Raw genomic sequence first — 23157 nt, 5'->3', positions numbered from 1 at the left:
GCTGTGAAGTTGTTTGACCGGGGGAAATAATTATATATATATATATATATATATATATATATATATATATATATATATAGTAGAACCCCAAGATACAGCATTAAAAATTAGTAACAAAATACAGTACAGTATATAATACATATGTATATAATTAAATAACATTATATATAACACCGTAAGCCGAGGCAAATACTATAGCCAGGGGTTGGAAAAACATTGTATTCCACATCATAACCTGAAAAAAACATATATGCTAGGTCACCGTATCCTGGGGTTCTACTCTGTGTGTGTGTGTGTGTGTTTGTATATATATATATATATATATATATATATATAACATACCTGTGAATTATTCCACGGATTTCGGCCTTTTGGATTATTTTGGACCATCTTCCAATTACGCGATTTCCTTGGATTTTACTTGTGCAAATGAAAATTCAACTAACTTTCTTGGATTTACATTTTTGGATTTTACCGTCTTTGGATAATTTACCTTTCACCAGACTATCCATTCACGTAAAATCACCTTTTTCTTCACCCTATTCCCTCTGCTTCACTTTTTGTTATCAAGTAAGATTTATGACTTACTTGTAGTTTCATTAAATACTTTTGCATGCAAAATCCAATCCCGCATTTTGCTAATTCCTACCCTCTGATGAGAAGGAAAATATTTCTTCGAAACTCCGCGGATTAAGGACTATCCACTTATTTAGTGTTTCCTTTTCAAATTAAATATGTTTTTAACTCTTTTTCAAAGTGTTTTTTTAACATCTTTTATTAACTATTTGCTCTTTATAATGCTCCTCATCTTGAGTTGAGCATATTGAGAAGTGATACACGAATTACCATTAGCATATAAAGCGACACTCTTTGTGTAAACAAATCGAGCAGAGGTAGTTCGGACGATGTCAAAACATCGTTAAACTCACTACTCGCTCAGCAGCCGCCAATAGCGTAATGGTTAGGAGCCTTGACTGTCATACAGACGATCGGGTTTCAATCCTGGCTTGAGGTAGTTGCCTGTCTAGCCGTACTGATGAGCTGTGAAACAGTACTGTATGTGGATGACTATATATATATATATATATATATATATATATATCCATCTTGGTCAGTATGGGCGGAAGAAGGCAATGCTGTCAAAATGATAAAGTTTTCAATAGTTCTTACTCTCTTTTAGTTCAGAGCCTGGTTTAGTTGTTTAGAGATGACCAAGGGATGCTTTTTATTTTGTTCCTATCTTCACGCACCCTGCTTGAAATCCCTTTCGCTGCCAAACTCATTTATCTACCCCCCCCATCATCATCATCATCATCACCCTCATGGATACTGGTTCCTTTTTGGAGCTAAACAAAGAGATTTTTACATTCATCATTCACACTTAATGTGGTTCTGTTTATTTTCCAGGGTAAAATCAAGATGATCATGTAAGAGTGAAGACAACAATGGAAAAAAAATATATATCGTTAGAAGCGAACATGATCTCCTACAGAGAATGGAAGAGTAAAATGGCTGGGCATAATAAAACTAAGCAAGGGAGACAACTTGTTGATTGATAGGATTTAGAGAGAGAGAGAGAGAGAGAGAGAGAGAGAGGGGGGGATCAAACAGAAATGGAGAGAGAAAAACAGACATGGGTGACTAAAGACTTATAATTATATGTTTTAAGAAAAATCCTTTTTTATTACAAAAAAGAAAAAAAAAAAAAACAGTTGCTACTCTGTCAGCATTTCTCTTATTTATTTTTGCCATAAAAAAAATGGGTGAGTAGGAGGAAATACATCCTCTCCTATGACCCAGTCATTGCAATTCTTCTTTATTATCTGTCTTGTCACTTCCGTAGCATCATTGCTACTAATACTTCTATTATTATATTGTACAGCACTTATAATCCAAGGATGCGCACACACACACACACACACACACACACACACACACACACACACACACACACACACACACACACACAATATTAACATAGTACCTGAAGTTTCAAGCTGGGTTTTCTTCAGTTTTGACTAAGCTGCTCACTAGCTTTCTTCGTCCACATTTAATATATTATAGATCAAATGTGGCAGAAGAAAGCCAGTGAGCAGTTCATAATTTGAACTGAAGGAAATCCATCTTGAAACCTCAGGTACCATGTTGGTCTGGACTCCTGTGATATTATAAATAAATATTACACTCTTATTAAATACTTGAGCACATTGTTGGACTTTTTCTACCAAATGAAACCAAGAATATATATATATATATATATATATATATATATATATATATATATATATAGTCATCAGTTTTAAGTAGTAGTAGTAGTAGTAGTTGTGGTCATAATGATCCTATTTATTTATATGGTAAACGTTATATTCTGGACTGAGTGCTTTGGAGTCTTGAATCAAAACTGAGTAAATGTGCGATCAGATTTTTTCTTTTCTAAGTGGATTAGATTGTTTCTCTTGTCTATAAAGAAATTTTATTTTTACTCCTGGCTGTGATACATGAAAAAAAAAAAAAAAAAAAAATGTTTATTTTTTTTTACCCCCCCCCCTTTTTTTTTTCTCTTTTTTATGGGTTACAGGTTTTCTTAACCGGGTATCTTTATGCAATGATCTTTCATTTTACTAAGTTTGGCCATATTTCTGATGTCACATGATTCTTGCCACATGTACGAGGTGCCTTCAACAAGTTTCCAGACTTTTTTTTTGTATGGGCACTTTTATTGATAATACACACATGAAACTCGAGCCCACTTTGAAGTAATCTCCTCCGGCTGCAATGCACTTGTTGTACCATTCCAACAACTTCTGGAAGACCCCCTTGTGTGAGCATCTCAATGACCCTCGTCACAGCCTCTTTCATCTCCTCAGTTGTCTCATAACGACAGCCTCTAAGGTTTTCCTTGAGCTTAGAGGAATAACCAAAAGTCACAGAGGGCAAGAGCTGGACTATAGGGAGGCTGAGGAACTGTCTTCATCCCCATATTGGTCAAATAGTCTGTGACAAGGATGAAGCACCCTTGGGACAAACTTTGCACAAATCTTTCACATCTTCAATTCCTCATGAATAATTGTGTGTACAGTTCCCACACTGACATCAAACTGTGCATTTATTGTCTCTATAGACACACGATGGTCTTTATCCATGAAATTCTTTATTTGGCCAATCAATTCCGGTGTTCTGACTTCCTAACTCCTTCCACACCTCTCATTAACCCTCACAGGTTCCATTACTTCCTTGAATCTCTTATACCACTCAAAAACTGATGCTCGATTCATGTGAGATGGCCCAAAAGCAGTCTGAAGCATTCCATACATTTCTGTGGCATTTGTTCTAAGTTTGAAACAGAATTTTATTGCATATTGTTCTTCTAAAGTGTCCTCACGTCCAGATTGTATTTTTGAAAATCACCCGCTGTGATAATCGGGCTTTAGTAGGGTGTATTCCAGTTCCTTCTGTAGCTGTTCATTTGAACCTGGAATCATAAAAATTGGTCAGTCAAATCATAAGATGTATAGCAATAACATACTGAATTTTCAAGAGTCTACAAGTTTTAAATGTCTGTACAAAAAAAAGGGTACTTTTATAGTTTAATCAAGACATTAAAAAATGAAAATATCGAAAAAAGGTTATATTGTACGTATCCGTTATGGAACAAATTTCTCCGAAAAAAAATTTCACTTAATTTCATCAAGTAGTTTTTTTTTTTACAGCGAGAAAATACTTTGTTATGATACCGAGCAAAAGGTTCAATTTTTAGGAAGAAAAGCTAATAATAAAGATGGGAAGGGAGTTTCGGCGTTTTACATTGAATTATCTCCCCATGGCATGTTAAAAATTTCCATAATGGCTGACTTCAACATGCTCTCATAAATGTGTTTTTCTGCTGTAAAAAAAAAAAAATAATCGATCAAATGAAATTAAATTTTTTTTTCGGAGATCTTAAGTCCAAAACGGATACATAAAATATAACCTTTTTTCGATATTTTCATTTTTTAATGTCTTGATTAAACTGTAAAAATATCAAAAAAAGTTTGAAAACATATTGAAGGCACCTTGTAAACAGGCTTGCAGCAAGATGAGGCACTGTCATTATTTATTTATATAAACATTTGTTTTTAATATTTTTTTTTTATTGAAGATATTTAATCAAAGAATCAACATTCAGTGAATGTAAAAGAAACAGGCCCCCTCCCCTATCTAAAATTTTATGATTCTTGCTACATATAAACAGGTTTGCAGCAAGATGAGGTACTGTCATTATTTATACATTTCAATTTTCGGTTATAGTCAGTTAACATACTTCCTAACTTTCGGCATAGCTGCTACCGGAAGCAGTAACAAGGCAAATCAGTTTCTCCACTTTTATTGTTCTTCCGTATTTCTATTCTGAAGCGATTTATTGAAATAAAATAGAAGAAAAGAACATTATTGAAAAGCATACGATAAAAATTAAGAAAATTCTAAAAAAGATAAAAATAACACAATTAGTCTTTATTTGCACTTTTAATAATGTTGTGGGGGTACAAATCACCCCTATTTGAGAACTAAGTGGAATCAACCAGTTCTATGAATACCAAAATGTTGCAGAGACTAAATGGAGACATTCATACCATGTTTAACCGCATGCTACGAACACGTTCCTCTCATACAACTTTAGTGGCTCCTGTATTCTTTATGATAAATACACATTATTTTTTATACACTTTACACTACTTGTGTTTTCTTCATTTGTGACCGCTAGTACGGGTCTACAACAAATAACAAATAATAAAATAACAAATAACAAAATTGAAAAATAAGATTTGATTTTATTTGGAATTTATAAGAAATATATGTTTCTGAAATTATAAGAATAAAAGCCGTTTTTTTTTAATTTATAAATAAAAGTTTTTTTTATTTGAATTTTACAATAAATATATGTTTATGAAAGTATAAAAATATAATTACTGAAATCAAAAGAATAAAATTTCAAACATCATAAAAAAAACTTATTCAATACATAATATTCCCAAAAATAGTTTTAAAAAATATTTTAAAAAGTGCTTTCAATAATGTAAAAAAAAAAAGTGCAAAAAATGTTTTCAATAAATTCTTAAAAGAAACAACTAATTTCAATAATTCTTAAAAGAAACAACTAATTTCAATAAATTCTTAAAAGAAACAACTAATTTCAATAATTCTTAATTAATGTAAGACTGAAAATAACTTCTCAGTGATTATTAAAAAAAAAAAAAAAAAAAAAAGAAAGATTGGAAAAAACATAATAAAAAAAGGGTACTCCTGCAGTATTTTACCCACCGATTTCACGATCTTAGCCGAGCGTTGACGAACGCTTTCGGCGTTAACGCCGACGAAAGCCGAGAATTCGGAGCTACGCCGTAGCTCAGCTACGGTGCAAGAACGCTAAAAGTATGTGAATAGCAACAACATTACAAGGAAAAGATATTACACACACACAACAAAATGGATAAAATTATTCACAAAAAATTTGGATAAAAGAAATCACAAACACTTACCGTAAGTTTTTTTTTTAAAGTAAAAAAAATTTATTTTGTTGAATATTTTTTTTTTTTTTGGTTCATTTTGTTTTCCGATAGCTTTTTTTTTGGGGGGGGGGTAAGCAACAGTAATAAACACTTCAATGTTTTTTTTTTTTTTTGTTTTTAACAAAACGTTATTAAACAGTAACAACAATGTTTTTTTTTTTTTTCAGTAATGTTTGTAGGGGGGGGACAACAATTACTGTTTATCTTTAGTTCCGACTGGAAGATTTTCTACTGACTTCGCTAAATTGAATAGCTGAAATGAAAGGATGTGTATTTTTACTTTGAACAATAAAATAACTGAAATGAAACGCTATGTGTGTAATTTCAATGAAAATTATTCGTCTGCTGCGCGTTCGTTTGAAGCGCCCTGATTGGCTGATAGAGTATCGTACCGCTCGCCATGTTCCGGCGTTTTCCGACGGATGTCGATCAACGCTCGGCTAAGATCGTGAAATCGGTGGGTAAAATACTGCAGGAGTACCAAAAAAAAGAGTACATGCACAGGAGAGAAAGAAATGAAGGAACTTTTTTGCCTTGTCACCGCCCGCGGTAGCACTATGCCAGAAGTTAGGAAGTACGTTAGCTGACTATAACTAAACATTTTTTTAATTTGTTTTTGCATTTAAAATATTTAATCAAAGAATCAACCTTTGGTGAATGTGCAAGAAACAGCCCCCCCCCTCTTAAAATTTTTATTACCGAGTTTTTATTATGGTTGAATTCTATTTTTTTTTTATATATATATTTAAAAAAAATTATTATGAGATGCAATTTTATTAGTTTATTATAAGATTTAATTTGATTTTATTATGAGGGAAATCTTTTTATAAGGTTAAATTGCTTTACGAGTTCACATTTTTAATTTTATTAATTTATGTACCACATTTTCATATTATACAAAATAAATGAAAAGGTTAAATTTTATTATTTGTTTATGAGTTAATTTTTTTTATTTTATTATGGTTACATCCTATTTTCTTCAATGTGTTATTTTTATTACGAGGTAAAATTGTATTAGATTATTATGAGGCTATATTTGATTATATTATGTAGTAAATTTCATAAATAAAGTTAAATTTTATTTTATTATATAAATTTAATTATTTGATTATAAACTTAAACTCTATTATTTTAATATGATGTTAAATTTATTTTCTTTGGAGATCAAATTTTATTTTATTATGAGGCTACGTGTTTTTATTTTATTATGAGGTAAATTTTTTATTATAAGGTTATATTTTATTTTATTATAAGGTTAAATTTAATTATTTGATTATAAACTTAAATTATATTATTTTATTATGATGTTAAATTTATTTGTTTTGGGGGTGAAAATTTATTTGCCTTTGAGATAAAATTTTATTTTATGCTGAGGTTAAATGTTTTTTTTTTTAATTTTATTATAAAGTAAACTTTTTTATTATGAGGTTATATTTTATTTTATTATAAGGTTAAATGTTTTTAAAAAATTTTTAATTTTATTATTAAGCAGAATATTATCAGTTATGCACCACATACTCCTATAAATGAAACGTTAAACTTGACTATATTTTATGAGCTTCACTTTTTTTATATTTCATTATGGTTGAATTCTATTTTTTGACATTTTATTTTTTTTATGATATAAAATTTTATTGATTTATTATGAGGTTATATTTGATTTTATTAAATGATAAAATTTTATGAAGTGAATTTTATTATTTGTATTAAATTTATTTGCCATAAACTTGGATTCCATTATTTTATGAAGTTAAATTTAATTTTATCATGAATTCAAATTTTGTTATTTTCTTAAAGTTAAATTTTATTTTATTTTGAGGTTTGCATTTTTTATTTTATTTTACAAAGCTAAATTTAATTTTAATTTTTTATATTATTTTCAGGTTAGATTTTACAAAGCTAAATTTTATTTACATTTTTAAAATTTTATTAGGAGGCCACATTAATTTAATTATTATTGTAAAATTTTATCATTTTATTTGTGATTTTTTTTTTTAATTCAAGATATTTATATCAAAGAATTTTATTCTTGAATTACATTTTTTTGTTATTTAGGAAAGTGCATCCTTATATTCATTAAATTTTAATTTATTTAACTTTAATATTTTAAATTTACATTTCAGTGAAAAATCTCCCTACTAGTTAATTTATTTGCTAGTGAGAATCACTATTTGATATGTCAGCTTAGGTGCTATTTGGGTGTAACTTTTGCAACTCGTAAATTTATCACTTAATCAATATGTTTATCTTTGTTCTGAAAAAGTCTAAAAACAAATGTTTTAAAAAATAATTTTCTATTTTGATTACTCTACAAATTATGGCTACACACATTATTATATTGCCAATAACAAATGAAATTTGGCTCGTCAGAACCAAAGCTTGATATACAAGCTTAAATGTTATTTGGGCAGAGTTTTAAAATCTTTCAACATAATTAGATAAATATTTTTATTAAATATAAAAATTTAACTTGCAAAAAATAAAATAATTTATTTTACTTCGTCTACAATCAGTAAATGTTGATTTATTAAGTTTTTTTTTAGTTTTTACTTAAACTTTTTTTCTCACTATCAATGTACATTTATAAATTTTTGTTAAATAAAATAAGATAAAAAAAAGAATTAATTGTTATTTTTTGTTTAGATTAGTAGAAAGAGAATTACCTCCCCTACTCCTGATTGGTTCTTAAGTCAGAACCCAATGTTTTGATTGTTTAAATATTGGGTAAATTTTCAAAAATTATTAACAATGAAATAAGTTTAAGTAGATATATATTTGTTTGTGTTTATATATATATATATATATATATATATATATATATATATATATATATATATATATATATATATATATATATATATATATATGTATATATATATATATTTGTAGTCATCGGCATACAGCCCTGTTTCGTTGTATCGCAACTCATCAGTGCTGCTAGACTAGCACCTCTCCCAAGTTGAGGATTGATAGTCAGCAGTTCTACCGATCAACCCACGGGAGTGATGCCCGCAAATAACCTTGCCAAATGTCTATTTTAAACAAACATTTGTCCACCACTTATCTAAACCGCTTATTTATAAACAAACAGCAAGCATATATATATATATATATATATATATATATATGTGTGTGTGTGCGTGTTTTTTTATTATTTCAATTTCCTCGGGTGTATTAAGTTAATTCATTATAGGTTGTTTCAATAGACAGGATAAAAATTATCCATTTATATGGTCAGATGATTTAAGTTAAATTATTTATTATTTTATTTTATATAATTTTTTTTAACTTAAATCATCTAAAGATATAGACAGATAATTTTTATCCCGTCTATTAAAACAACCTGTAATGAATTAAGTCAATACACCTGAGGTTAAAATAATAAAAAAAAAAAACATATTTAGCTCTACTCACGTATTGAGCACCTTTTCCTTGCTTTTTTTTATCAAATATACCTATTTATATATACAGGATACTCTCAGGTGTGAGTAGTCTTCTAGCATGATAGAAGGAACCCACCTACTTTGCAGCAGCCTTTGCAATGTCCTCAATGTATTTGTTCCAATTCATATTGCCTGTAAATTTTAAGTCAAGGAGTTTGAAGGAAGAATTTTTGTATGTTAACATATGATTTAATGGATTCTGAAAATAGACTAACTTAACAATGTATAGTCTTGAGTTATCCATCAATTGTTAATGAAATATTCATAAATTTGTCCGCCATAACGCTTGTGTACTTATTGCGTCCAGAAGCTCCTGATTTGTGTGGCTAATGTCCTTTTCCAGATAAGTCTTATTGTAATAACTAGCCTGGGTGCCCGGCGTTGCCCGGGTGTGTGTTGAGCAAAAAAAAAAAAAAATTGTAGTAGGCAGGCAGGTAGGCTCGACCCCGTGACGCGAAGGCAGAAACGAAAGTGGAGGTGTGTGTAAGAGTGTTGGTTAGGCAAAAAAGGAAAATTGTAAGCGCAAAAAGAAAAAGTGGTAGCAGGCAGGCTCGAACCCGTACTGCAAAGGAGGAAAAGAAAGTGGAAAAAAAAAAAAATGTGACGCATTAGCTGTTGCGTCCATCGCCAAACCATAAGTAAGTTTAAATTAAGGCTAGACAATCAAAAAGAGGCGATGATATCGGTGAAAAAAGCGACCCCTCCCTATAGAAAAGTGCCCAATTGAGGGTGAAGAAATTAATATTTTTAGCCAATTTTTCAATATTTGTTGTCCGAAGGCGCGTGCTTCAAAACGATACTAATCTCGTGAAAATCCATCGCCTCTGTCGAAAGTTTTAGGCAGATATACAAACATACATACATACATACATACATATAAACAGACAGGTGAGATTTATATTATACATAAATTTACCGTAATCTGTGGGTGACTCTGGCCACCCGGAGTGACTTTGGGCGATTAACAAAAATAAAAATAATAATGCATAAATTACTTTGCAGTAAATATTTGCTGCTTCACTACAATGAATCTGTAAAATTATGAAATTGTATAAGACCTGGAAATTATGTCCAAAATGCAGAGGTCATATATTATTTGCGCATTATTATTTTTATTTTTTTTTAATGGCTCAAAGTCACCCCAGCTTACGGTAAGTTTAGAATTGCAAAAAGCGGTTGCCTTACAGCCAGTCATTTTTGGCTTCTGTAAATCACACAGGAACTTTTCTTGGCATGTTTTTCATCTCAGTATGCATGTTCAGCTAACAGCAAAGGCTGGCATTGAACAACTGTAAATATGCATTAAGAACAACTATACAGCATTTTGTTTGTTACATAGTCTTGCTACCATATTTATGTATCTCCCTCCCATGGCAAGAGGATGTGACACAAGAGTTGAAGTGATAATGCTTAAGAGGAAGAACACTCTAGTCTGAAAAATAAATAGATGCAAATATATAAACATATACAAAAACTGGTGTTGGGATGATTAAACGCAATGAAGAATTGGAAAAATTGGGACTTTTGTATGTATACGAAATTGGTATCGGAATCAGTAAATTGTGTGCCTATTTTCCAATGCCAAAAACGATTCTTTTAATTGGCTTTTTTATTTAATTTTTTTTTAAACAAAATCTTCCACTGCTGGTAGTAATAATATAATAATCAATATTTATTGATTTTAAACTATCAGTAAAACTAAAATCTATAGATCACTTCCACCCCACAAGCGTGTTTTTACGTTTGAAAAAAATAAAAAATAAATGCACATTTAACATATGTTTTTACAGTAATCGGGAAAAAATAACAACTTTATAATTCAATAGACATTAATAAAGAATCAGAATCCGGAAAAATATTGGAATCGTCCCATCAATAACAGAAAAAAATTGGAAATTAAGATAAAAACGTAAAATAAAAAAAAATACGAAAATGAGGTTTCAGACATGAATTTTGGTCTGCACAGTACCCAAGATGGCCGACCTGTAACAACATGGGGATGGAATTTCTTTTCCCAAATGAATATACCCGGTTTATCATGTATAAATTAACTTTTTGTTGATAACACTGGATGGAAATCACATCTGATGAGTTGATGGGAGGAAAATTTCTATGAAAACATAAAATCATAAAATTGTCATCCCATTAACAAAACTGCTGTAATGAAGAGATCCAAGATGAAATTAATTAGAATTATATAATAGAAAAAATGTAAGTCTTTTAATTTCAACAAAATTATTTACATATATATATATATATATATATATAATTATAAAATTCTGTGAACTTTGCTTACTTTTTTGTTTGCTTGCATCTTGTCTTCGACAATCAAATGATTCTATTGTTTAACAAAATGTTGACAGATGAATTATATATATATATATATATATATATATATATATATATATATATATATATATATATATATATATATATATATATATATGCATATGAAAGTGGCTCAGAGGCTAAGGAATAAGGGTGGAGAGTTGTATGTTTTGGTTTGGATTTTAGCTGATAGCACCCAAGTCATATATATATATATATATATATATATATATATTTAGTTTTGATCTCACTACTATATATTAGGTTCAATATAATAATAAATACATAATATGCATGAACTATACTGTCATATGTATGTGTTTCTTATGACCAGGCAACACCTAGAGGCCTACTAGTGTGTGTGTGTGTGTGTGTATATATATATATATATATATGAAATTTGCATGGAAAGCAAAAGATGTTTTGAAGATGATGCGTAGCTTATTAGTGTATGATCCATAAATTATGTTTAACAAATTTTCGAGATAAGGATTGAAAAATTGTATTATTTGGATCCAATGCAATGTGTAGCATTTTGGTGCAAGATCATGTTGCATTTAATCATAACCTTGACAGACTTCTAGGAAAATGAGAAATCAGTTACGATCCTGATTGTTATTTTCTTTAGTTATGAACGAATACAGCTGAATTTATTAAAGGTCATTAGTGTTATGACCTTGTTTATCATAGTAACAAAGCGTTATTAGTGTTATATCCTTGTTTAATGTTATGTCTATTATCGTAATAATAAAATTTTATTAGTGTTATGACCTTGTTTAATATTATGTCTATTATCATAGTAATAAAATGTTATTAGTGTTATTACTGTTTAATGTTATAACTATTATTATAGTAATATAGCCATATTAGTCTTATGACCTTGTTTAATATTATGACTACTATGATAGTAATAAAACGTTATTAGTGTTATGATCTTGTTTGATGTTATGTCTATTATCATAGTAATAAAACGTTATTAGTATTATGACTATTATTATAGTAATAAAACATTATTAGTGTTTAATTTTATGACTATTATAGTAACAAAGCGTTATTAGTGTTATGTCTATTATCCTAGTAATAAAACGTTATTAGTGTTATGACCTTGTTTAATATTATGACGATTATCAAAGTAAGAACATCTTATTATTGCTATGACTTTTAATGTTATGACTATTATCATGGTAACAAAATGTTATTTGTGCTATGACTTTGTTTTATGCTATTACTATTATAGTACCAAAATGTTATTAGTGCTATGACTTTGTTTAATGCTATTACTATTATCATAGTAACAAAATGTTATTTGTGCTATGACTTTGTTTTATGCTATGACTATTATAGTACCAAAATGTTATTAGTGCTATGACTTTGTTTAATCTTATGACTTATAGTCACAAAATCTTATTAGTGCTATGACTTTGTTTAATCTTATGACTATTATCATAGTAACAAAGCGTTATTAGTGTTATTGTAGTAGCAAAATGTTATTAGTGTTATGACTTTGTTTAATCTTATGGTGATTATCATAGGAACAAAATCTTATTAGTGCTATGACTTTGTTTAATCTTATGACTTATCATAGTAACAAAGCGTTATTAGTGTTATGTCTATTGTTAGTAATAAAACGTTATTAGTGTTATTACTTTGTTTAATGTTATGATTATTATCATAGGGACAAAAATTCATTAGTCTTCTTGCATTTTTTAATTACAGCTGATTGCCTTCAAATTGGTGTCGATTTTCTATAACCTATTTTATATTTCTATCCTAGAACTCAAGTGGAGCTCAGAAGGTGAGGCACAACGTTTGGTGTAGATTTATTTCTATTATTCCTTATTTTTATGTCTACAAATAAACACACAATTGTGTGTGTATGAATAATGTTGTCTGCAATCTAATTGTTGTCTTGTATTTCGTGTTTTCAATGATTGTTTACTAATTCCCAAATTTCCATTCAATTGTGTGCATGAGTATGTGCTATGGTGCCGGCCGTTCAATTTTGTTGGAATATAAAATTAAAAAAAAAAAATGATATTTTGTATTATTTGAATTTTTCGGACTACTATTCTTGGATGTTATTTGCACAACGTTTCAGCTGATGTAACTTCTAAACTTCTTTAGGTATATTTTGTGGAACTCTGGAATCTTTCTGTCGAACTCAGGAATCTTCTCTTGAACTTGTGGAATCTGCACCGAATTTCGAATGGAACCTTTTATTTAAAACCATGTAATATAACAGAATACTCTGTACGTATGTATGGTCTGTTCTTTTATACGGTTGTGAGTGCTGGACAACCACTAACAGTACACGGAAGAGACTAGAGGCAACTGAAACTTGGTTCCTGAGGAGAATTTTGAAGATATCGTTGACAGAAAAGAAAACAAACCAAGAGGTATTAGAAATGGCAAACACAGAAAGGTCTCTAATAAGAACAGTACGAAAAAGACAAATAAAGTTCATGGGCCATGTCTACAAAAAAAGCGGAATCAAACGACTGAGAAACATACGTTGACAGTCTGAACACCTGGACAACATCAAAAATGATGAGCAACAATGAATTCATGAATGTTTCAAGAGAGAGAGATAGATGGTGAGCCATAGTAGGACACCACTTGATGATGATGAAAATAACAGATATATTACTAGGTAAAATTCAGTTGAAAATGACAATGACACTCTTAGTCAGCTTCTGGAGGTTAATGGTTCAATCCTCAGTGTAGGCGATACGAAGAACATGCTTCCATAGCCCTTGAGCCCCTGGAGAGGCATAGGCCATCTAGAACTTTTTGTAAATGCTTTTGTAGTGAGGAGTTCTTTTTACAGGGTGAGGGTGCTGGCCCCACGCCCAACCTTCCCAGAAGGTACATACAGCATCTAGCCTTCCCAAATCGTTACCCATCTGGTACTGGCCAGGCTCAACATTGCTTAACTTCGGTGATCTGGCTAGAACCGGTGTGTCAATGTGATTGTGGCGTACATAAAGAATATGCTTGCAAATTATTTAAAGTTTCTACTAGTGTTGGGACGATTAATCGGAATTGGGAAAATCGAAATATTTGAGGGTATCGGAAAAATTTGTACCGATTTTCCGATGCCAAAACGAGTCTTTGAATTGTCTTTTTTTTATTTGATTTTGTTTAAAGCAAAATCTTCCATTGCTGGTAATAATGATGGAATAATAAATATTGATTTTAAAATACCAGTGAAGTTAAAATCTATAGATCGTCCTCCACAAGTATGTTTTTACGTTTAGGAAAATATCTGCACATTTAACGTGTTTTTATGGTAATCAGAGAAAAAATACAGCTATATAGTAAAATATTTAGAGATTTATAAAGAATCGTAATTGGTAATTGTATTGGAATTGGGAATTTAGCATGGAAAAATATTGGAATCATCCCATCACTAGTTTCTACCCAATCACAACTGACGGAATTAGAGCATGCTACCCGATTCCGAGGAGTACTTCAAGTAGAAACACAGGCCAAAATACCCTACAAGCCAACGTTTTTAATCATATTATGGATGCCAACTTTAGCTCAATCAAGGAAACCCAATTCTCCTAGGCTGGTTGTTCTTTTGTGAACTAATTCTTCCAACTCTTCTTCTTCAGCATCTGACCAAGACATAGTGTGTGTGTGTGTGAAATGGCACTAACCCTATTTGGGTTTAACCAGCTTCCTCCAAAGGAAGAAGTTTCATGGGACTATGAAATTCACAAGTGGTCCCCAGTTGCATGTATATCCCCATTAGGTTTTTGTAACTCTTGCAGGGAGGTGTCAACCATCTCCTACTTACAGCATCTGGAATTTCCAAATTGGTCAACCATTTTGTAATGATCAAGCTCAATGTTGCTTAACTTTGGTGATCTGATGGGAACCGGTGTGTCAACGTAACTACGCCGTATAGTGGATTTGCACTCATTGTCATCTATATTGACATGATTTTGGATTGTACTAATGGATAGAGAATTTTGTTGGGGTAGAGAGGTACCAGATTAAATAAATGGTCCTGTTCAAAATTCCGTACAGATTCTTAAGTTTGAGAGTCTTGAGTTCGACAAGGTACACCTGAAGAAGGTCGGAGGTTACATCGGCCAAAACGTTGTCAGAAAAACAACCAAGATGAGAACAATAGTCACAATGATACAAATTATCCTCATCTCAAGTCTAGAAACATAAACTGATATGTATTTATAATGTTGGGATGATTAATCAGAATTGGAAAAATCAGAAAATTTGGGAATATCAGAACCAGTATCGCAATCGGAAAAATTTGTGCCTATTTTCCGATGCCAAAAACGATTCTTTTGGTTGTCGTTTTTATTTAATTTTGTTTAAAGCTAAATCTTCCACTGCTAGCAGTAATGATTAAATAACAAATATTTATTGATTTTAAATTAACACTAAAAATAAAATCCACAGATCCCCCCACCACCACACACACCACTATGTGTATTTTTATGCTTGATAAAATATTTGCACACTTAACAAGTGCTTTTTACGGTAATCTGGAAAAAATAACAACTCTATTGTTAAATATTTAGAGATTTATGACGAATCAGAATCAATAATTGTATCGGAATCGGGAAAAATATTCGAATTGTCCCATCACCAATTCATAGTAAAATAAAATTTATTAATTTTTTTAACTTGAATGTTTTAATTCCCCCCCCCTTTTTTGTTACAAAAATTAGTTTTTTTTATGTAAAGTGACGAAAAAGTTTAAAAACAAAAACCAAGATCTTTTTTTTTTAATTTTTAATTGAAGATTTGAACAGCAAAAAAAGATATTTTTTTTAAGTTTCAATTCTTAGATCTTTTTTTTTCTCATAGATCATGTGATGCTGGGGCGGTTTCTCATTGGTTGATTCAACTAAGTAGTTACAAAAATAACATGAAGTTCATTTCCTCTTTGTTTCCCTTTTCGGTATGATCATTGTGTGTGGTCAATTTCCAGGCCAGCTCTAGTGACATGTTTTGAGACAAGATATCTATAAAATATCTAGAAATTGGTTTTTTGTTTTTTTTTTAAAATAAGTTTTAAGGGAGATTATGCTTCCATTTTATCCACTATGCCACAGGCCTTATCTTGGTTTTGCTGGATATATTTTGACTGTCGCCTGCATTGAGGATTGAACCTTCAACCCCCAGAACTTACAAAATAAATTTTAACAAGCACTATCCAATGACTATGACCTAGTGGATAATGTACCCAGCCATGGCTGACAGAATGAAATCAAACTACTCCATGGATTAAATCAAGGGTCCCATTCGAAATTTTGTGCAGATTCCACAGTTCAACAAGATACACCTGAAGAAGGCTGAAGGTTACATCGATCGAAACATGAAAATTACAAGATGAGAACAGTAGTTCAAAGAACCCAAGTACGAATAATTAATCCTCATCTAGAAAATTCAGAATGATAATAGAAATCTACTTACAATAAAAGTCATAAGTAATTCCCAATTGTATTTTTAGTATCGGCCCACACTGAGGATTGAACCTTAAAACTCTAAAAGAGTGTAATTTACAACTGAAATTTATCAAGTACTTTATCTATTATGCCACAGGTCTTTACTTGAGTTTGCTGGATTCATAAATTCATCTGGTCTGGTGGAGTATCCAGCAAAGTGCTGTTACTTGAAGTAGCATCAAAAAGTGTACCATTCCTCGTATTAATCAGTGTGTCCCCATATAGTTAACAAATTTACCAAATTGCTATTACTAACGATTACTATATTGCCAAATTGACTACTGTACACTCTTTAACCCTTATCCTCGAGTGGCCTCTGCGCCTTGATAAATGGTGATGCCTATGTAAAAAAAAATACTGAGGAGGTCTTATTTAGGCTTTGAATACTGTGTTATTTTGAATAGTTCATTAGGGTTTATTTGTAGGGAAAAGTATCATTGTGTGAAGATGTCCTGAAAGACTCCTGTACAAAGAGACCGAAGACATTCGAGGATGGTGTCTAATTGGCATTTGAACTCTGTGTGTGTGCATCATCACATGATCTATGGCTCCATATATAGGACAAAACAGATGAAAGAAAGTTCTGAATTTTTCTGAAAACCTGCAGGATTGTGGAACTCTTCCTGTTGACTGTTTTCCTCCTACATGAACGGCCACTGATGTTGAGATCAATTCGAAGATGGTTGCTGCCTTTCTGGATTTGGTATCAGAGGTATTTTGGTGCTAATTATATACATAATGGTTTTACAAGCATATAAAAGAAAAACATAGACTTCCACAACAAGAATTCATCTGGTCTTGTGTAGTATGCTTTAATTTATAGAAAGGCAAATGAACCATAATATTTTACAAGCATATAAAAAGAAAAAAAATAGAATTCCACAACAAGAATTTATCTAGTCTGGTAGAGTATCCTTTAATCTATAGAAAGGCAAATGAACCATAATATTTTACAAGCATATAAAAAGAAAAAAAATAGAATTCCACAACAAGAATTTATCTAGTCTGGTAGAGTATCCTTTAATCTATAGAAAGGCAAATGAACCATAATATTTTACAAGCATATAAAAAGAAAAAAAATAGAATTCCACAGCAAGAATTCATCTAGTCTGGTAGAGTATCCTTTAATCTATAGAAAGGCAAATGAACCATAATATTTTACAAGCATATAAAAAGAAAAAAAATAGAATTCCACAACAAGAATTTATCTAGTCTGGTAGAGTATCCTTTAATCTATAGAAAGGCAAATGAACCATAATATTTTACAAGCATATAAAAAGAAAAAAAATAGAATTCCACAACAAGAATTTATCTAGTCTGGTAGAGTATCCTTTAATCTATAGAAAGGCAAATGAATCATAATATTTTACAAGCATATAAAAAGAAAAAAAATAGAATTCCACAACAAGAATTCATCTAGTCTGGTAGAGTATCCTTTAATCTATAGAAAGGCAAATGAACCATAATATTTTATAAGCATATAAAAAGAAAAAAAAGAAAATTTTTATAAACAGTTTTTTTCTACGAATTTTCCCATCTGTGGAACACATTACGATATGACTGCTTAAGCTGTGCCGATTAACTAATCAAATTTTGTCAATTCCGTTCATCATTTTCAACTAGCAATCTCACTAACCCTTATCCTTGAGTGGTTTTTGGCCTTGGAAAGTGGTGATTCGTTAATACAAATATAATTCCTTAAATGGACTAAGAGAAGAATAGAATATCAAGTTCTTTTTTAGAATAGTGACACCTTTTAGAAATATTTTCCTTTCACTTAGAGAAAGACAAATAAACCATAATATTCGACTTTCATCGATTATAAACTATCATTCTTGCTAAAAATTCTTTTAACAGTTTAAAGGCTTCAAAGTCACTTTCAAATTTATTATGACCACAAAGAAGTTACCGGTATGCCATCCATTATATAAATGGCAAATGTCTGTCTGTATGTCCAGCGAAAACTTGAAAAACAGACAACAAACACCCACACAGTTGGTACTTGTTTTTTGTTTTGTTTTGTTTGTTTTAATCGGTGTAACCCCAGCTGTATAATATCTGAAATTTAATGTAAAACATTCATTATTTTGGGGTCAAATGGTCATTTATATCATTTAATGTTATCAAGACATGCACACATCTTTTAATGTTATTCCATAGTCCGTTTTCCAGCCACTAAATAAAAGAAAGTAATTCTGTTTTTTTACAGAGTTATTTCCCTTCTTTTTTTTATTTACTTATCAAGGCCCGAAGGTCACTTGAGGATAAAAGGTTAACGAATGTAAGGTGATGGTGTAGTCATCACTTCTGGTGTAAATTGGGTAGAATTTGATTATTTATGAGGACGGCTTAACAGGAACTTGCTTACATTAGATTTGAAGGCTACCGCATTGTATTCAACCGAGAAGCATGCCAGTGGAACAGTGTTCCAAAGGTGGGCAGTTCTGGGAAAGAAGCTTTGTTCATGGAATCTTTGTTTACATTTAGGCACACATAGAGAGTAGGGGAAATCATATATATAGAAGTTGTAGCTAGTCGAGTGTTTTTGTGAAAGTTTGGCAAGAGGGAACCATAGATTGGAGTTCAGTCGAGCACTTGCCATGAAAATAGCGATAGAGCAGAGACAGACTAGTAATGTCTGTTCTGTGGGAAAGAGGTTGCAAGGAAGAGGAAAGGGCATCACCTACTAGGTTTCGAAGTCGGTTTTGAACTCTATCAAGGCAGGATAGGAAGTGCTGAGCAGCTCCTGCCCTTACGCCGATTTCAGTTGTGTGTATGGCCAAAAAGAGGAATAGGCTGGTTGAAGAATAAAAGAGGGAAGGGGAGAGAGAAGAGAAAGGAATAGGAGTTATGCAATGTTACCCAACACGTAGCCTCAGTCGCAAAGTAGACAAAGAATAAGAAAAAGAACTTCAATTCGTTTGTCTTTTGCTTACGACAACATTTATTTCCTCATTGTTACAGCCATGACGTCACCCATATGATCATCTTCTCGAATGTATCCATGCATCTAACGTGATCTCGAATTATTTTGTTTCCTGCTCCACATCTCTCTCATGATCGTCTCCTTTCTCCTTTTTATAGTCCTTTTTTTATCAGCCACATCATTTCGCATACATTTGCATATAGCCATCCACGCTATGTTGCCACTATACTGCACTTTTGTCTCGAACAATGTTGGGTAACCCTACTAGTTTTTGTATATATGATAGTGAAAAAAAAAAAAAAAGAATCATCTCAGACACAATACTGTTTATTGTATTTCTAGAAGTGTAAGCCATGTTTAGTTTCAAAACAGTTTCAGATGGTTTGTTGTTCCACACAAGTCCTGAGAGGTGACTGGTTTGCAGTAGACAGTTCCACAGAGCAAAAGATTCTTGCTGTGTCGAGACAGAAAAAAACATGCGAAATTGCTACAGAAAAGGTTTAATATTTATGGAGAAATTCTGGTTTCTGATTGGTTGGTAGCAGAATGTGAATTAATTTGATTTGTCAGTTCCTAGCAGCATCATTTATAAATAGAATCGCCCAACTGTGTGGGGTCATACCCCATTACAACTCCAAAATATTGTAACAGTATTCAATCCTCTCATAATATTCTTCACCATCCAATGCTTACACTCCCACATTCAATAGTAATTTTGAATTTATAGACGGAAAGTAATATATGCATGCAATCAAAATTTATAAACAAAAGTCAAGTATTATGGTTCAGTTGTGATCCTAAATCCGAGGAAAAAAAGTATTTCTAAACGACGTCACTATTCAATGAAATAACTAAATTTTGCATGAGGCATGAGGCGTGCTTAACCTGTAAATAATTTTTGTTATTATTCTTTTATTATAAAGTTGTGTTATTTTATTATGAGATCAAATGTTATTTGTGAGGTTAAATTCTATTTCATTAAACAGAATTTAAAATGAGGTTTAATCCAATTTAATTATGATGTTGATTGCTATTTTGTTATGAAATCAAATTTTATTTGATTAGGAGGTTTAAGCTTATTGTAATATAGGTTGAAATCTTATTGTTTTTTTATTATTATTCTATTATGAGATTAAATGTTATTATTTTATTGCATTATATTTTGTATGGCACAATCACATTGACACACCGCTTTTCGCCAGATCACCGAAGTTAAGCAAGATTGAGCCTGACCAGTGTCAGATGGGTGACCATTTGAGAAGGCTAGGCGCTGTATGTACCTTCTGGGAAGGTTAGGCGTGGGGGCCAGCACCCTCACTCTGAAAAAAGAACTCCTTGCTACAAAAGCATCTACAAAGTTGTGGATGGCCTATGCCCCTCCAGGGCTCAAGGCTATGGTGGTGGTACATTATATTTTATTGCATTATTATCAGGTTAAATTTTATGGTTTTATTCTGTAGTTAAATTTTATTATTTTATTAGGGCTTTGAATTTTATGATTAAACTAGCGGGGGGGGGGGGTACCCAGCGTTGGCCAGGTGTTTGTGTGTGTTTGGGGGTGGGGATAAAGAAGAACAAAAAGGAAACTTAACCCTGTTTAAATATTAAAAAAGAAAACAATAAAAAACAGCGATTTTACAAATGGAAAAAAAAATAAGGTGTGTGGGGGTGGGGGGGCTTGATGACAGGTAGACTCGAACCCATAGGCTGAGCCTGAATACCTGTGCTATGGCGATAGTAGCAGTAAGAGCGATTAAAAAGTGACTATCAAACATCACGCTATTCCGCGTTTTTTTAATGAGGTCAAATTGTTTACTGCGGAATAGTTAACAGTGACGTTTACATCCAATTCGAATTCATTTTCGTGATCCGAAAATGTAGAATATTTAGCTTTTCAAAGTCGGGCAAATTAAATAGACAGGCGACCCCCATTGTTCTCGTAGATATTATCATTTAGACGGCATACAAAAAGTTTGAAGAATGAGCGAACTGAGTGAGAACGAAGCGGAAATGAGCCTTTTGTGGACATACACAAAAAGCGAACATACATACACACACACGTTTTCGCTTTTATATATATACTAGCAGGGGGTACCCGGCGTTGCAAACGTTGTAAAAGAAAAAAAAAAGTTTTAATAGGAAGGTAGCCGAAGCCTTGACGCGAAGGTGGAGATGAAAGGGAAAAAAGCCAGCCACCTAACCATCTCGGCCACGAGGGGAGAGGAATTGATAAGTGTGTTAAGGGTTAAAATGTGAGTCAAGTCAAGGAGGTTTAAAATTGACAGATGCCCGCTTAATGAGGTCATCGTGGGAGCGAAACGATGACGTGGCAGTTTTTTATTTACTGCGAGGCAGTTTTTTGGGGTTTGTTTACTTTGTTTCAATGCGGGGCAGTTTTGGCTTCCCCAATCTGATGGGAGGGGGAGGGAACCAGCTCCCCACTTAAAGGGGATTTTCCAAATTGAATAGCAATTGTCTGATATAAGGAGAAACTCCGCATTGATCAAAGTTGATTGCTTTTGGACGTTCCCGGTGATCGCGACTGGAAAAATGACGCCAGATCCAAATTAGTTTCGTTTTTATTATACGAAAAAGCCGAATCCACACGCGGCGATCCAAAAATGTGGAATATTTAGCTTTTCAAAGTCGGGCAAATTAAATAGGCAGGCGACCCCCATTAGTAGATATTATGATTTCAACGTGATATAAAAAGTTTTAAGAATTAGCGATGGCCTCGAGAACCCGCCGGAAAAAAGCCTTTTGTGGACATACACAAAAAGCGAACATACATACATACACACACACATTTTCGTTTTTATATATATAGATTATGAGGGTAAATTTTGTGGTCGATTTTTCTTCAGGAGGTTAAATGTTTAAACAAAGAAGATGAGAATCCAAATGGCAGGTAAAGCACTTTCTAGCTTTAGTTTGAAATTATTTGGATTAAAAAAAAAGTGTCCCTATGATTCTAAAATGCACAAAAATCCACGGTCCTGGATATGACCTTAAACTATATCCAGTGGTGAGGCCCCAGTTTGCGGGCTTTGGGGAGTGTGGAGCCATCCTTTAATTGCCATTGCTCCCACATCCATTCTGACTCAGAGTGGTAGTACCTGTTATGGTTCCAACTATGGGTTAAACAGAAACTGACTTGAAAACAACAAATATATTCTATTAAAAATTTTTATCTTTGGATTCGGCATTAAATAACCTGAAAAGGATGGAATACTGTTGCCATATCTGGGCAGGAGCTGCTAAAAACAGCCTATCCTGCCTTGACAGAGTACAAAATAGACTTCGTGGCTTAGTGGGGGATGCCTTTTTCTCTACCCTGCAACCTCTCTCCCACAGAAGAGACGTTGCGAGCCTATCCTTGTTTTATTGTTATTTCCATGGTAGGTGCTCGTCTGAGCTCCAATCTCTGGTCCCCT

At 31.9% G+C, this 23157-nt stretch overlaps 1 protein-coding gene across 25 annotated transcripts in view; it reads left to right on the top strand.

Annotated features, from left to right (window-relative positions):
* LOC145263096 (guanine nucleotide exchange factor DBS-like) overlaps positions 1 to 23157 on the top strand; it is an 810829-nt gene that overhangs the window by 552111 nt on the left and 235561 nt on the right. For 22 of the 25 annotated variants that reach the window (XM_080120019.1, XM_080120020.1, XM_080120017.1 and 19 more), the window contains one exon: positions 13092 to 13112. The exons of the other annotated variants lie outside the window; for them this stretch is intronic. In XM_080120019.1, coding sequence (XP_079976145.1) covers positions 13092 to 13112 — 21 coding nt within the window. The remainder of the gene's footprint in view (positions 1 to 13091; positions 13113 to 23157) is intronic. 25 annotated transcript variants of the gene reach the window in all.

The sequence above is a fragment of the Euprymna scolopes genome, chromosome 38, assembly GCF_053919585.1.
Source record: "Euprymna scolopes isolate OS-2025 chromosome 38, ASM5391958v1, whole genome shotgun sequence".
Taxonomy (NCBI): Eukaryota; Metazoa; Mollusca; class Cephalopoda; order Sepiida; family Sepiolidae; genus Euprymna; species Euprymna scolopes.
The sequence above is the reverse complement of the archived record's forward strand: the minus strand, read 5'-3'. Positions and strand labels throughout refer to the sequence as shown.